The following is a 16,232-nucleotide window of genomic DNA, read 5'->3' on the forward strand; positions in this document are numbered from 1 at the left end:
GACAGCTCTGCTGGAGCAGAGACGCCATGCTCAGCTCTCCCAGGCAACTCCAACCCACGATGGACTTAGGCTAGAATCTTCCCGGTAAGCGCACCTTGGCGTGCTTACAAACATTATTAGAAATGGGCTAGTCCAGGGGCGAGAATTAGCCTGTAAGGGTTAGAGTTCATGGGCCAAGCAGTTCTTTAAATGAATACAGTTTGTGTGTTGTTATTTCGGGCGTGAGCTAGCCAAGCGGCTGGGGTGTTGGGGACGCAGCCCCGCCGCCGCTCCTATTTCAACACCTCCTCATTGGCCCAGCTCCAGCCTCTTTGTAGCACCATGGGGATCACAGGCTCCTAAGAACATTCAGACACAGCCTAGGCTTTGGCAGTTCCTAGGGAATGCATTGATGGGTTGTATTGATTTGTTGGAGAACAATGACCCATAGCTTCAGCCTGAGAATTCCTAATAAAGTTACGAAGGCATAAAAACGTCTCCTCAGAGACCAGTCAGGAGTATTTCTTCCCGTAGAGTTTAATTTGTTGCTTGTGTGGTTTCTGTGATGTCATCCCACATGTGTGAGCTGGAAACGCTCACACAGCGCAAACTCGGCATGCATATTTTGAAATGGAAAAAATGCATTGTTGCTCTCCATCTGATCCCACGTACTGGAAAATCAGACTTGGGAATACTGTAGGAGACCAGCTCTTAAGTGGAATGCCGGCAAGGTTCACCTCCTCCCTAAAGCGGGGTCACATCACCTTGAGGACATCCAGCCATGCCTATGTCTGGGCACTTGCCTCATGTCTGGGCACTGGACCACTCTGCTGGACTTTCTCAGGGATAGTCTCAGAAACCTCAGCCGACTAATCATGTGTACAGTGTGTTTAAACGTAAGATAGACTGCAATTGAACTGCGAGTATTCATTTTGGTCTCTGTCACTTAAAAGCTATAGAAAGGGAGAGACAAACTATCCTCTCAATAAACCCCCATGCTGGTTATTGGTTCCTAATTTTGTTAAAATTGGGGTTATTGCTAAATATGCTTTATTTGATTACTATATCTTAGAGGTATTCTTTTAATAATACTGTCTATCCTGTAAGGGAATATCAGGATTAACTATGTTCTTATTCCGAAACAGATGCATGGCTCTGGAAAACAAGCAGCCAGCACCGCTCAGCTGTGAGGGGACCATCGGCACCCTTGGTAGCCTCTGGGGAGATGGCAAAGAGCGCAGTTCCAACGTCCTTTAAATCAAACTCTCCCTGGTACTCCAAAACCAAAGTACAGAAATGACAGAAGAAATATGGGTTTGTAGCTTCCCTCTCACTCCACCCAAAGGGTGGGCTCATCACCTGTTCCAACTAAACCTTTAAGTGTGACCATGCTCACACAGCTCTGGAACTTTTCCAGTTGTGTAAGTTTGAACTTAATACAACGACCCAACCTCACATCAGTTGCAAAAATTCTGCATGTGTCCCGGCAGCAGCGAAACTGTCACTGTGCCAGGAAACGAGACAGCCTATGAGAGTTCTTTTGTGCATCTCTGATGTGGATTTATTTACCCACTGTCTTCAAGACCATGTGTTTCCCAAGGCTGAATACACTTTGAATTCTGGAGAGCAAAACAAAGTCTAAGTCTGTATTTCCCCTTCGGCTTCAAGACATAGGGCAACCATTGATACTACCTGATCCTAAAATACTCAGATGCTACAGAACCAATGTCAATTACCTTCTACTGTGAAAGCTGGCCATCCCACACCTCGCCAGGACACAGTGATGCCTCTGCCATTTGCCTTGCATTTTTAAAACTATCTTTCATAGCATTAGCTTGAGGCATCTTAAAGATCTGCTCCTGAAGGTGGCTTTCCAGCCAGGCATGAAAGAGTGAAAGATGGAGGGGTCTGCCTTTCGTGAGCCTTCGCCTTGGGGAACTGATGTCTCTGTCATCCTAGGATGAGTTAACAACAGGTACGTTCCCAGTGTGGGCACGACTGAGATGCTATGCTGCAGAAAACAGGATGCCCTCAAGAGAAGAGATGGGTGACTTTGGGTTCTTTGTCCCGCGACTACTAAGGATAGCAGACATGGCTGTACGATGAGAATAACATTCCATGTGGTTATAACTTTTGCAAGCATATGGATTCTGCCTAATTTTTAATAAGTCGAGCCTTGCAGTAAAAAAGGAGATTTTTATCTCCAGGGTTGATCGACTAGATCTGGTTACCGGCTCACATCTGAAAATATTTATGGTCCCATAGAAAGCTGCTTCTATCTGTCAGAACACAGGGTCATTGTATTACAGTCAAGAAGACAATGTGGCAGTTTGCTTAGCTCAAAATGGGGCAGGAGACAGAGGTCTGCAGTGCCTGGGCAGTGGCTTTCTCGCAGAAACACCACTGTTCCCAATGTAAACAACATGCCCATGCATGCCAGCACTGTGCACAAGGGCAGCCAGAGAGAAGCTCCTGCTGGCTCTGGGAGCAGAGCCTTGGGCGGCATCACAGACTTCTTTTTTCTCCAAAGGTGTTCATGGCCTCTCAGCTCAAAGTCAACTGTCTGCCTGGACTAGGGTTCCAGTCTCTATCCTGGTGTGGCCACACCTCAGCCTTCTTGCTAGTACTCTAGGTTTTCTCTAAGATCTTCAGGGTGCAGAGCTGCAGAGTCTGAAGCCCTGTCAGTATGTAGGGCCCAAGACCTTCCTTAAGGCCCTGGCTGTAGTCCAAGATAGGGATTCCAAAAAAAATGAAAAAAAAAATCATTCCAGGTTCCACTTGGGGTATCCTGAGCTGTGTGTCTGGTACTGTAACACAGCCTTGGGGAGCTGTTTTCCAATAAGGCCTCAAACAGGAAGTAAACATCTCGTCTTGGATCCCATCAGGCAGGATCATTCAAGTCCGCCAGAAGAACGAAAGCACAAGGAGCCTTCTGTAGAAAACCCCGCGATGGCACAAATGCCTGCTACGGCGCCCTGCGCAGTAATAGACACTTTGCATAAATTAATAACTTACAAGTACCTGAGCAAGGACACAAAGCACCACAGCACAGCACCGACGGCAGTAGCTCTAAGTTCCGGAAACAATGGCGTTTTAAACACTTTGAAAATTCTTGAAAGTTGGTATAAAAAGAAATCACTCCAACGGAGTTGAAGATAGTGCAAACTTCTGTCTTCACTGTTGAGGACCAGTCTGGGCTTGCTTGTCACTTGATGTAGGCATTGTGGGAAGATCGGGGCACTTGGTGCTTAGGAGCAGGTCTGAATCAAGAGCAAGCCAGGGAGGAGAAAACAAAACTGCAGTTAGATGCTCCGAAGCCGTTCTATAGACACAAAAGCTGGGCGGGAGGCTGCTCCTGGAGACTGGTGGGTCTCCCAGGCTAGAAGCCACTGATCTCCACCTGAGACTGGAGACCAGGCTAGCTTTTGGGAGAGAATGCAGAGCGCACCAAGGACCTCCCTGCAGAAGTCCTAGTGATTTATGACAGGCCACCTCCCCTCTCTGGAACTGTGCCTCCTATCTATGAGTTGATTCTAGACTAGCACTATTTGCAGAAAAATGGACATGAATGGCTCAAGACAATCCCTAGTTTTTCCTTTTAGATTTATCTGTAATGTCTCTGCATGTGAGTGCAGGTGCCTGTGGAGGCCAGAAGAGGGCGCTTCTGATTCCCCCTGGTGTGGTTACAGATCCTTGTGATGAGTCACCCAATGGGAGCGCTGGCAACGGAACTCTAGCCCTCTGGAAGAACAGCAAGTGCTCTTAACCACTGAGCTGTTCTCTCCGGCCTCAAATTCTATATTTCTAACAACCAAGTAGCACAGGTAAGCTCAATTTTATCGCTGTATCATCTTTGTATATAATCAGCATACATAACTGGGAGAATCAAGGGGGCAGAATTAAGTGTTCGAAATCTGGTACACGTTTACACTCTTATTTCAGTTTTGAACCAGCTCCAACATGCCTAGTGGCCACTTTGATCCCATGGCACAGCTCAAGAGATGGGGAGCCAGGCTGATATCAGTAGAGGTGAGGCAGGGGGCTGCTTGGGATGTTCTGAAAAGGAGTGCCCCTTGGTCAGCCTTATCATGTCCATGCAGTAGTTTTATCTAGTGAAATATAAAAAGTAACTCAAAAGCTATGCAGCTTTGTCTGCATTTCCACAGTGGTGAGCTAGACTGTTCTCCTGACCCTCTGACCAGCATTATCTCTGAGATTTACGAGGCAGCCATTTCTTTCCTAGGCCAACACATTCCTCCCAAGAGCCGTAATGAATCAATGACGTGCATCTTTCCCTGCAGAGATGGGAGTTACTAAGCGTGCAGCCTGGCTAACAGCATCTCTGGTTCTCTGGTGCTCAGAGAGCTCATGGCCTGCTAGAGGGCACATGAGTCAGAAGAGCTGGCCGTGAGTTTAATGATCTGCTAGCCAGGCATGGTAGCTCGTTCCTCTAGTCCCATCCCAAAGGAGGATAAGGACTGAGCGGCTCATGTAAACCTGGCCACTAGGGAGACGAATGCTAGGCTATGGTGCGCTTGCCTAGTACGTTTTATCCCAGGAACCGAGAAAAAACAAAACAACAAAAGACCCACAAGGGAATAATTTCACTGAGGAAGAGGTTGAGCTGCAGCATTTACTGATTTCCATCTTGTCAATGTCCCCAGCTACACTATGGCACCAGCAAACCTGGAAGATGGGAGAGCACCCAGCATGCCGTGGATTCCCCCATAGAGATTCCTGATGTGAGTAACCTTAGCAGCAAGGATCTTGGGAGCAATGTTTTGAGTATTCATTACCCTTGTTTTAAATGCAACTTGATATACTTTAATATTTAATATTGGCTAGGTTGCAAAGGCACGAGCCAGCTTCAGTACAGCTGTGGGTTACCTCTCCCCATGTAAATAGAATCTGGGCTACATCTGCCTCATCCTCTATGGGAGAGGGGTGAAGATGACCACAGCCAGAGAGAGCCAGCACAGGTCACTCAGCTGTAGAGAAGCCCCCACCTCTCCATAATCTCTCAACCCGAACTATTGTCTCAGACCCTGGAGCAGGCAGAGCAAGTCTTGGTGAGGGTGGTGGAGGGTCCTGCCTTGATACAGATAGACCATTTTCCTTAGTGCCTGTAGGAGACCAGGCTGGGCCCGTGTCAGCAGCTCATCCTTCCTGGGTCATCTTCATCCTGCTATGATCTCTCAAGTAAGTGAGCCATTGCTGAGAGCCCTGGGGTGATGTTTAGGTATGCATAGGTATAGTTTGCTTTGATTGCTTCCTGGTTTACTTTTACACATATTTCCCACCCTTCCCATGCTGGGGGCAAGCAGGAAACATGACTTAACACCTGAAACTTGTCACACCTCCAGTGTGGTTACTTCAGCTACCCTCCACCGTTAGAGGACACCTACCTGTTTGGGGCTGAGCCGAACCCAGGCTCTTGCTGCCCTGGGGTCCTCACCAAGGCACTAGTGAGCCGAGATGCCCTGCTCAATGGATCAGCAGGCAGAGGCTTCTGAGGAGGGCTGGGTTTGTGGGTACCCTGCAACAGACAACAGACCACATGTGACTCAACTCTGTGGTCAGAACTGGACCCTGGGACCCAGTAGTCTCCTGGAAGGCAGTGCACATTGCTACACAGTGCTGGCTTCATCTCCGATTCATAACCCTTCTACGATACAAAGTGGGGCCTGTATTTAGCCTTCATGTGGAATTTTCTGCAACATTTAAAAGAATCATGTAGGTACACTCCTATGTGGGTTATCTGACCTCACACGTCTTAGGGGTACAGTGGATGGTAGGGTTCTGTCAGTACCCCTAGGGGATGGATATAAATCCATCTATGCTTTCAGACACACTCAGTTTATGAAGGACTCGCTAAACTGAGGATGCGCAGGATTTAGAAGACAGCCATCCTCCTGGGGTCAGGATCTGAAAAAGATAGTATGCTTTGTAATTTGTACAACTTGTTGCATTATCTGTAGAAAGGAGCCATACAGTGACTTATGGGACAAGTAAAGACCTGTGAGGACACTATGGAGTGATGGGTTCCTGGCCGAGGGTTATTCTACATTGAGTTATATCCAAAGGGACTCACACAAGTCTACCTCTCTGGAAAATGGAGTAACCTATCTTGTAGCCCTGGTATAGGGCTTAAATAAAAGAACATGTAAGATGTTCCCAGCACATGGATAATTATTTATACCAGCAGTTATTCGTGTGGCAACTTTAAATGCTTCATGGAAATCTAAGACCCCTTGAGGCATTTCCTGGGGTACCTTCCTCTCTGCCCCTGGTGAGCATCAGTCAGCAAATACTGTACAAACTCTCCTGGGTCCAGGATAGGTCTGGTTAGCATGACACTTTCCATTCTTGGCCCCTTCATTGCAGGGGAAAAAGGACCCTGAAGATCAGAGTTAGAATCCCTTACAGGACGTCCTGGTCATTAAATGAGCTGATGCACTTGCATGAAGAGGCATAGTGGGGCACACGTGTGGTAGCAGGCATTGAGGCTACACAGCAAAACACACCTTAAAAGTCACACAAAACCTGCACTGTCTTGGGATTTGGTAGATCCATGTGTCCATCAGGATCCAAACATCAACACCAGAAAATGGAAAGATCTCCCACACTCTTGGGTAGGTAGAATTAACATAGTAAAAATGGCAATCATATCAAAAGCAATATACAGATTCAATGCAATGCCCAGAAAATCACAGCAAAATTCTTCAAAGACCTTGAAAGAACAATAATCAACTTCATATGGAAAAACAAAAAAATTCAGGATAGCCAAAACAATTCTGTACAATAAAAGAACTTCTGGAGGCATCACAATTCCTGACTTCAAACTCTACTACAGAGCTACAGTAATGAAAACAGTCTGGTATTGGCAGAAAAAGACAGGAGGACCAATGTAATTGAATCAAAGACCTGGATATCAATCCTGCAAACACTTGATTTTTGACAAAGAAGCTAAAAATATAAAATGGAAACAATAAAGCATATTCAACAAATGGTGCTGGCATAACTGGATATCAACATGTAGAAAAATGAAAATAGATTTGTATCTGTCTCCATGCACAAAACTCAAGTCCAAATGGATCAAAGATCTCAGCATAAAACCAACCACACTGAACTTCATAGAAGAGAAAGTGGGAAGTACATTTGAATGAATTGGCACAGGAGACCACTTCCTAAATATAACCCTAGTAGCACAGGTACTTAGAGCAAAAATTAATAAATGTGGCCTCCTGAAACAGAAGCTTCTATAAAGCAAAGAACATGGTCAACAAGACAAAATGGCAGCCTACAGAATGGAAAAGATTTTTAGCCAACCCCACATCAGACAGAGGACTGTTATCTAGAATATACAAAGAACTCAAGAAACTTGACATCAAAAGAACAAATAATCCAATGAAAAAAATGGGGTACAACATGGAGGGAGGGGGGAGGACCTTGGACTTTCCACAGGGCAGGGAACCATGACTGCTCTTTGGATAGGAGAGGGAGGGGGAGAGGAGGNGTGGGGGAGGGGGAGGGAAATGGGAGGCTGGGAGGAGGCGGAAACTTTTTTTTTCTTATTCTCAATAAAATAAAAAAAATGGAAAAAAAAAAAGAAAAAAATGGGGGACAGACCTAAACAGAGAATTCTCAACAGATGAATCTCAAAGGACTAAAAGACATGGAAATACTCAACATCCTTAGCCATCAGAGAAATGCAAATCAAAACAACTGAGATTCCATCTTACACTGTCAGAATGGCCAAGATCAAAACCACTGATGACAGTTTATGCTGGAGAGGATGTGGGGTAAGGGGAATGCTCCTCTATTGCTGGTGGGAGTGCAAACTTGTATAGCTGCTTTGAAACCCAGAATGGCAATTTCTTAGAAAATTAGGAAACAATCTACCCAAGATTCAATCATTCCACAAGGATATGTGCTCAGCTATGTTCATAGAAGCATTATTCATAATAGCCAGAATCTGGACGCAACCTAGATGCCCCTCAACCAAAGAATGGATAAAAAAAAATGTGGTAGATTTACACAATGGAGTACCAGACAGCGTTAAAAGATAATGGCATCTTGAAATTTGCAGGCAAATGGATAGATCTAGAAAAAAAAAAACCATATTGAGAGAGGTAACCCAGACACAGAAAGACTAATTGCAAAGAAAAACCAGTCTACAGGCCACAACCCCAGAGAAACTAGACAACAAAGAGGAGAAAGAGATATATGAATCTAAACTACATGGGTATAGAAAAAGACAAGATCTCCTGAGTAAATAGGGAGTGTGGGGATCACAGGAGAGGAGAAAAGGGGAGAAGGGATGATGGGAGGGGAGTAGAGAAAAATGTATAACTCAATAAAATTAAAAAAACCAAAAAAGTTACTTCAAATGTGTATGATGTTTTCACAGTGCTTGAACTAAAATCACATCTCCTGAACTACAGACAGCAGCTCAGAGGCTACAACACCAGATTAAACAGCTCCCTGCAACATGATGGGGCGCCTACAGAAGTCAGCAGACCACAGCTGTGTGGGAGATGTGCCAAGAATGAACAACAGACAGATTGGACTCAGAGTGCTGAACAAGGGCCAGACATACAGGTGACATGTCTCTTATCAGATCTCATCAGAGGAAATAGGAGAAGGCGCTAGAATATAGACAAACCCCCTAGGTAGGTGTAAGGACCACACTGGCTGTGCACACGCTAGTGTGCCCTAGCTTTTGGACAAGTGCAGGGATAGTAACTGCCTTCCCTCAGGGTTGGAATGAGGACAGACCGAGTAAAGCTCTTAGGGCAGGGCCTGGCATGTGTTCACCAAGAGTAAGAGCCGCTGCCGTTTGACAGCCGTGATTGACAGGAATTTCACCCTAGCAACAAGCCCTGGGTAATGAAGGCCACACACAAATCAAGCTCCAGTTCTCATCACAGAACAGAAAACCGAACACAATGTCTGTGTGTAATGTAAAAACAAAAGCACACACTCACCATAAGGAGACTCGGGTTATAAAATCATTCCTTACAAAGCAATACTAATTTTTCTGCTAAATATGACGAAGTATCTAGTCTCTGCAGTAAAGATAACACCAGGGTTTTATTGGTGTGTGGGAGAGAAGGAAAGGTGTATGTTATAGTCTGCTTTAACGCATTTGGATTTATCATGGGAACTTAGGAGATGAGACACTTTCCCACGATAGTCTCAATTTATGCTCATAGTCTTGTGAGCCATCATGTCCTCTCAGATGGTTCTCAGCTTTGAGGACAATGGGATGTTCATCCCTGTGATAAAACTCCAAACAGTCAAGATGCTGATGGAAAGTTTGTGAGCTCCGAGGACAGTAAGGGTCCCCATCTGTCCCGCCTTGCCATGGTCAGGAGAGGGTCTAGCCTAGACGGTTGCTTATGAGGTGTCAGGCCTCTGTATAATGCAGCCAGCTCTGTGGGAACTGAGAAGGAACTCCGGGCTGCTCTTACTGGTATATTTTTCTTCAGTCTGTATTTTCAACAAAATCCAAACATCATTCTTTTTCCCTCAGGTGGCAGAGAAAAGTCCCACCCTGCCTGCCACATGGGGTCCTGGGCCTCTGCATCCCACCTGTGTTCTAGCAATAGCAATGCATTGCAGAACGACAATGTTCTCTCTTCCCCTCCCCTCCTCCCTCTCTCAACTTTGAAAACAAACATGACAAAATTAAAATGTGGCCCTGTTGCCTTGACCGTCATGCATTATCAGCTTGCACATAGTCTACCATAGTAAATATGTCCTGCTCTCTGGGAGTTCTGTGCAGGGAGACTGGAGCCCATGACCCCAGAAAGCCAGAGCCGCAACTGCGGTCCTAGGGTGACATTAACACATCTCGCTGTAATGAGTGAGTCTGTCTCTGGCTAAAAATGTTGTGGACATTATGACCATAGATAAGATTGTAGCCACAGTGATGCAGGCATCATAGAACTGACCAAAGCTGACATACCAGTGGATCTTCCATAGCCAGAACCATGGCAGGCAGGGCCACTGTGACCCCCACCCCTTTCTTCACTGATTAGGTAAAATGAATACTTCCTGCTCTCCCTAAAGGAACCAGATAGCTAAAAGATTAAGATATTATCGAATCAAAACACAGTGCAAGGATAAGGAAGGAGGAGAATGAGGCTGGAGGCATCTGGCCCCTTAAGAAAACCCGAGTCTTGTTATGGAAACCCAAGTCCTGCTTTGATTCCTGTCTACAGTGAGTAACCCAGAAATCAAGTCGGCACCTTTGGGTGGAAACCAGATGCCCTGGCTTCATGGGGGGGGGGGGAACCATGGTTTAGTGGGATGAGATTTTTCCCCCCAGCCTCTGTACAGCAAATCTCTGGTGCTCTGCAGAAAGAGGCATCAGGTTAGGAACTAACTGTCTGGACAAAAATGCACACTGCTGTCTCCTGACAGTGGGATAGCATCTTAATGCTGCAGGTAGAGGGGGCAGCTTTGAGCCCTTGACTTTCCTGTCTGTGGTAGTTTGGATGTAATTGGTCCCTATAAGGCATTATTAAAGGCATTATTAGGAGGTGTGGCTTTGTTGGAATAGGTATAGCCTTGTTGGAGGAAGTGTGTCATTGTGGGTGTGGGCTTTGAGGTCTTCTTTGCTCAAGCTTCACTCAGTGTGACACTCAGACCACTTCCTGCTGCTTGTGAGTCAAGATACAGGACTTCAGCTCTTTCTCCAGCACCACGTCTGCCTGTATGCCACCATGTCACACCATGATAATGGATTAAGCCTCTCAAAATGTAAGTCACCTCGATTAAATGTTTTTCCTTTATAAGAGATGCCATGGTCATGGTGTCTCTTCTCAGCAACAGAAACCAGAACTAAGACACTTCCACCATCTTGCTCATGGAATATGCAGCCTTACTGTGCTCTGTTACCTCCATAAACTGAAGGTTATGATGGCAACTTCTCTCAGCTCCTGGGGGTGGGGTGGGGGGAGGGGAGCAGGGGAGCAGAAACACCTGCCAAGCACTCAGCTCTGTGGCACCTGCCATGTACTTAGTGCTCAGTAAGTGTATGTTTGAATGATTTTATAACCATTAAAAGCACAAGCACAGGCTCCTTGTACCAAAACAACATGCACACTTGAGTAGACACACACACAATTTGGTGGTAAATATAACTATGTAAGTGAATCCCATCATTGCTGTTTGGCTGAAGTTTCTGCATTGTAGGTACATGGTGCACAAACCAGGACCTGGCAGCATTTTCAAGAAATGAACATGATGCAGTAAACATCAGTCATCCCCAAACGATGGGTTGAGTTTTTAAGAGTCCCTGTTTCTCTAACACACCTGGGAACATAATTCAGCTCTGAGTTTATGTCTGCAATTCACTCAGAAGACTTTAAATAACCTAGTTTTCTGGAACATGTAGGAAGTAATGAGAAATGGATTCTTAGATCAAGTGTCTCCACACATCATTTAAATGCTATTCAATGGAACAGGTATTTAGCAAGGTGAATTTTGGTTAAGTGCCGTGCCAGTGGCACCCTGCTTATTGGGAGAATGGCAGGGTGTCCTGGGAGACCAGGGATTCTCCCTGCCATGGACCTTTTCCCTCTGTTCTCCTTCCTCCAGAAGTAACACTGGGCACAACTGTAAGGCTATAGAGATGACTCAGTGGGCGAAGTGCTTGCTACTCAAATTTAAGGACCTGAGTTAGAATCCCTAGGACTCACATATAAAATCCTGGTGAGGTGGTGCACATCTGTAATCATAGCACGCCTATGAAAAGATGGAGGCAGAGACTCGCCCTACTGCCAAAACCACATGGCTCATACAAGGTGGAAAGAGCACTATCCCCTGAAGGTTGTCCTCTGAGTGCCACACGTGTGCACACAGCATGTACAAGAAGGTCCCACACAAGGCCTGAGCATGAGCTGAGAAGCCTGCATTCCAAGAGGCACAACTGTGGACAAGACGGTGAGTTGAGTTTGTGGAGGATGGCAGGTTTTATAGAAAGACAATGCTTACTTGTCAAATTCAAAGTTAACCAATGCAGCTCTCGTGATGTCGCCCCATCCCTGGAGTGTTTCTGTGATAAATTTGGACAAGCATAGCCTAGTTAGCCATGCAGGCACATCTGGGTCCTATCGTGGGGGATGGCACCCACGGAACTGCAATGTGCCAGGGGGTTCCATTCTTGCTGCCAAGCAAGAGTCACCTCTGGATACTGCCCACAGCTGCCTGGAATGGATTCCAGATCCCTGCGTGTGAAGAGGGGAACCCCACAGGTATCTGTGACACGTGTCTCTGAAAGACTCCAGACAGACACAACTCAGAGACCGTGGAGTTCCCAGTGACTTGTGGCCTAAGGGGAAGATTTCCTTAGGTTCGTACAGAGAAGTCTTTTGGGGTGATTGCTCTGGAGGAGCCACTCTGTGGGCACGGATAGCTGTGGGAGAAAATCACTGTGCATAGCTCTTCAGATCACGTGACCTATTAATCCCCATTTGGCACTGTATAGCAGTGGCATCGTTGAGAGAGGAATAAGAAGCCTCAGTGTGAGGGAACCCGCTAGGTGGATGTTTTTAGGCCCCGGGAGTACCTGAGGGATGTGTGCAAGGCACTGAGCACCGCTGCATATCCTGGGTTTCACGGCTCCCGTCAGATTCAAGTAAGGCCACAGCCCAGACATGTTTGGGACTTGCCTGTTGCCTTCCAGCAGGATAAATTGGGATAGACCGGAAAAAAACAGATGGAAGAGAAAACTATCCACCATTCACAAAACCAACCGAAGACACCAGGCCAGGATCCTGACTGGTGGTGCATGGGAGAGGGTGCTGTGAGCATGTGAGGAGTGAGAGGTTCACAAAAGGAAAGCCACGTCGATTCAGTATTCAAACCAGAGTTCCTGCTCCGCCAGAGGTCAAGCTAGAACTCCAATAAAGTACAGAAATTCTATTAAAAAAAACTATTTACATTTGCAAAGAAGACTCAACAGTGAGGTTTAAAAAAAAATAGAGCCAGGGACAGCCACAGATAATTCACAGAGCACAATGCTAGAGCCATGCCACGGAGCTTACTGATAGGAGCTCACAATGGCAGTTCTGGACTTGAGCAGCAACACATTTAGAGCTCGAAACTGACAAGGATACAAGTGTTTAGAACAGAGAAATTAACCGAGAGTCAAAGAGCTGCTAGATATAAACTAGTTTGTTTGTGGCAAAATGGAATAAGCATAGCTTACCTTATTCCTTTTAGTACTTGCATAAAAAATCATCAAGCAATTGATATAAATTGAAAATTAGAGAAAAAGACTACCTGGTGAACTCTAGACTCAAGGAACTACCTAGCGGTGGGTCTAGGTGTGCACGCAACAAGAAATAAGTATATACAATCTGGAAATATCTAAATGGCACCAAAGAAATAAAAACTGAAGAAAGTCTCTCCTCTGTAGGGATAAGCCTGGGAAGAAGGGTGTCTAGAAAAACGATTATTTTGACTATATATGGTTTTATTCCTGCTCAATCCAAAGGAATCCCCCCTCTACCCCAACCCCCCACAAATGATTGGTGACATTTCTTTCCTGGACCAGAGACTGTGCACAGAACTTTTGGTAGATTTCTTACCACTGCAGAGTCTAGATGAAATGGAATAGAAGGACGCCACCCCCCTCCCCAACAAAGTCAACCCAAAATTCTATACCCAGCAAAACTATCTTTCATGGATGAAAAAGACATCCTTAGACACAGGGTGCTAGTAATATGCCAACAATAGTAGGCTTGCTTAAAAGATACACAGCAAACGGAAGTCCTTCAGGCAGAAAAGAAATGATGGGATGCAGAACATCAGGAAGGGGGAAGAGCTGAAAGGATCAATATATGAGCACATATAATCAGCTTCTCATTGGTTTACAAACATCTGTTTGACTGAAAGCAAAAATTCCATTCCAAGTAGCTCTTGATGCCCATAACGGTCACCTAAAATATATGTACACATGTGTCCAAGTGTATGTGCACCATGTGCAAGCCTGCAGAAGTCATGTGGGTTCTGGAAATTGAGCCCAGGTCCTCTGCAAAAGCAGTACATGTTCTTAACCTCTGAGGCATTTTTCTAACTTCAAAGGCATGATTTAAGTCATCCACTATTTAAAAATGAGGTCAGTGAGAACTAAAGGCTAGGAATTCTACATTTCTCCTGAAGCAATCAAATACTGGGATAAAGATGGATTCATTTTCAGAGAGCTGTTTTTTTTTTTCCCCCATCAAGGCCAATTTTGACCCTCAGGAGACAGCAATAATGAAAACATGATTACAAGTGTAATTGTCGATTGAGAGAGAGGTCAGTGCTGCTGAGCCTCCCACAAAAGCCCAAGGAAATCCCATACAACACCCAGCCCCAAATTTCAAAATGCAGAGGAGACAACACTTTGGATAAATGAACCTCAAATACTAAGAAATGTTTAAATCGAAACAGAAACTGATGGCTCAGGGACACTTCAGTACCCCTCTCAGGAGAAGACTGAACTGCTGGACGGACAGAAAAAGATGTTGCAGTTTACCTATCAAATAAGCAAAGCTTTGAAACACCAACCTTTGTCTTTCTCATGACCTCATTGGTACCAATACGAGAGCATGCAATACTCTAACCAAACATTTAACTTTGTCCGACCACTTGAAGATTTGTGTTTTCAATCTGATATTTCACTTGAATCTTCCCTAAAGGAACTCCAAATGCATCTGTCTAGATTTTCCAAATGAGAGCTGTTTATAAAGCAAAAGTCACAGCAATCAACCACATCCACTAACTCACCGGTTCTTCAAAAGCTAATCCACATCCAAGCGGCATGATGCCGCTTAAAGAACACTTTATAGGCTCTGCAATGCCAAGGTATATAGAAACAGCTTTACAGCAGAATCAGGCTGTAAAGCTATGTGCACAGAGAATAACCTCAATGATGCTAAAGACGTAATTATACATATATAAAAATAATCCCACAGGAAACTATAACAATAGCATTTAAAAACGATTCTGTTTCATTATTCGAGTTGCCAACAGTACCCATTACTAGTCTCAAAATATTTCACTTGAAATCCCAGCTTCTTCAGCTGTGTGCCATTAACTCAACATGCAGCAACCGGAAGCTATTTTAAAGCTAAATGTGCACTGAACCTATGGTGGTCTGGCAGCGCTGGCCTGTGTCGCAGCCCATGACTTCAATGCAGCCTCAGTTTTGAACATGCGATGCAAAAGATCACACCATACACCACCGACAAACACTGCCAAGAGCGCCTCGGCTCAGATTGAAGAGCGTTAGGGATTGCCATGCTTCTGTTGTACACAGAAGGCTCTCTGCTCCCCCAGAACAAAGAATTAATTGAGAAAATACAGATTGTTAATATTTTCCTATCATTTCTTACCTATATACCCAGAGTCCGGTGAAAATTCCTCCAGGTGAAAAGCCTTCACGGTAGAAAAAGTTTAAATCCTGGCTTAGCTGATAAATTGCATGGGCATGGAAACAATTCTGAATACTTTAAAAATTACTGTAGGCATTGTATGTGGATTAGCTCTGTTAACCATCTGATTAGCTGAATTCCATTTCATAAATCAGTATGTTAATTTGTCCAAGTTTACACGTTAGCAACTAGCAGCGCCTGGATTTGAACTGCATCCCACCCCGTCAGCATGGGAGGCATACCTGGGCCTGCCTGAGTGCAGGATGGGCAGGCAGGGGCCTGGCAGGGCCGCTAGGTGCGCGTGGGGACTGGTGGAGAGGTGGGAGCACTCGCCGAGGTGACTGGGGATGAGGGACGGCTCGAGTGTTGAGGGGCCTGCTGATGTCAATCTTCTGGCTTTGCAGTGACGGCCTGTCCTGCATGGTCAAAGCAGAGAGTCAGTTCTGATGGAGTTCATTCCCTGAGGAAAGAACAGCCTTACCTAGTCTACGACCAGTGGGGAGGGGAAGTCCACGGTGTCCATATGAAGGACTGTATTTATTTATTTACACCTCAAAATTCTAAAGGAAGCATCCCTTACATCTGAAATGGAGAGATGATTTTTATATAGATTAAAACAAACAAGCAAACAAACATTAAGAACCAAGCTGGTGGCAGTAGCATTTGGAAGGCTGAGGTAGGAGGACTGAGAATTTGAAGCTAGTGTTGTTAAATAGAAGATTCTACCTCGATCGATCGATCGATCGATCTATCAATCAATCAATCTTCAAGCTGGTTTGAGTAACAAAGTACCAAGTATGAAGACACAGACTGGATCACGAG

At 45.3% G+C, this 16,232-nt stretch overlaps 1 protein-coding gene and 1 long non-coding RNA gene across 3 annotated transcripts in view; one reads left to right on the plus strand and one right to left on the minus strand.

The window, feature by feature from the left end:
• The window catches only part of Adam12 (ADAM metallopeptidase domain 12), a 312,949-nt gene that overhangs the window by 5,705 nt on the left and 291,012 nt on the right, over positions 1-16,232 (minus strand). Inside the window, exons 21-23 of the mRNA XM_050137344.1 lie at positions 15,653-15,826; positions 5,385-5,515; positions 285-3,239 (exon numbers count right to left, since the gene is read on the minus strand). Coding sequence (XP_049993301.1) covers positions 3,185-3,239; positions 5,385-5,515; positions 15,653-15,826 — 360 coding nt within the window. The 3' untranslated portion in view covers positions 285-3,184. The remainder of the gene's footprint in view (positions 1-284; positions 3,240-5,384; positions 5,516-15,652; positions 15,827-16,232) is intronic.
• LOC126498573 (uncharacterized) lies at positions 3,248-12,184 on the plus strand. Of its 2 annotated transcripts, XR_007590846.1 has the most exons (5): positions 3,248-3,803; positions 3,922-4,008; positions 4,644-4,721; positions 8,390-8,580; positions 9,515-12,184. It is a non-coding gene; the product is annotated as an uncharacterized lncRNA (long non-coding RNA). The 2 variants fall into 2 exon arrangements; XR_007590845.1 differs by having other exon boundaries at positions 8,390-12,184.

The sequence above is a fragment of the Alexandromys fortis genome, unplaced genomic scaffold (assembly GCF_014885135.2).
Source record: "Alexandromys fortis isolate MF-2015 unplaced genomic scaffold, M_Fortis_MF-2015_v1.1 scaffold_3, whole genome shotgun sequence".
In the NCBI taxonomy this organism is placed as follows: Eukaryota; Metazoa; Chordata; class Mammalia; order Rodentia; family Cricetidae; genus Alexandromys; species Alexandromys fortis.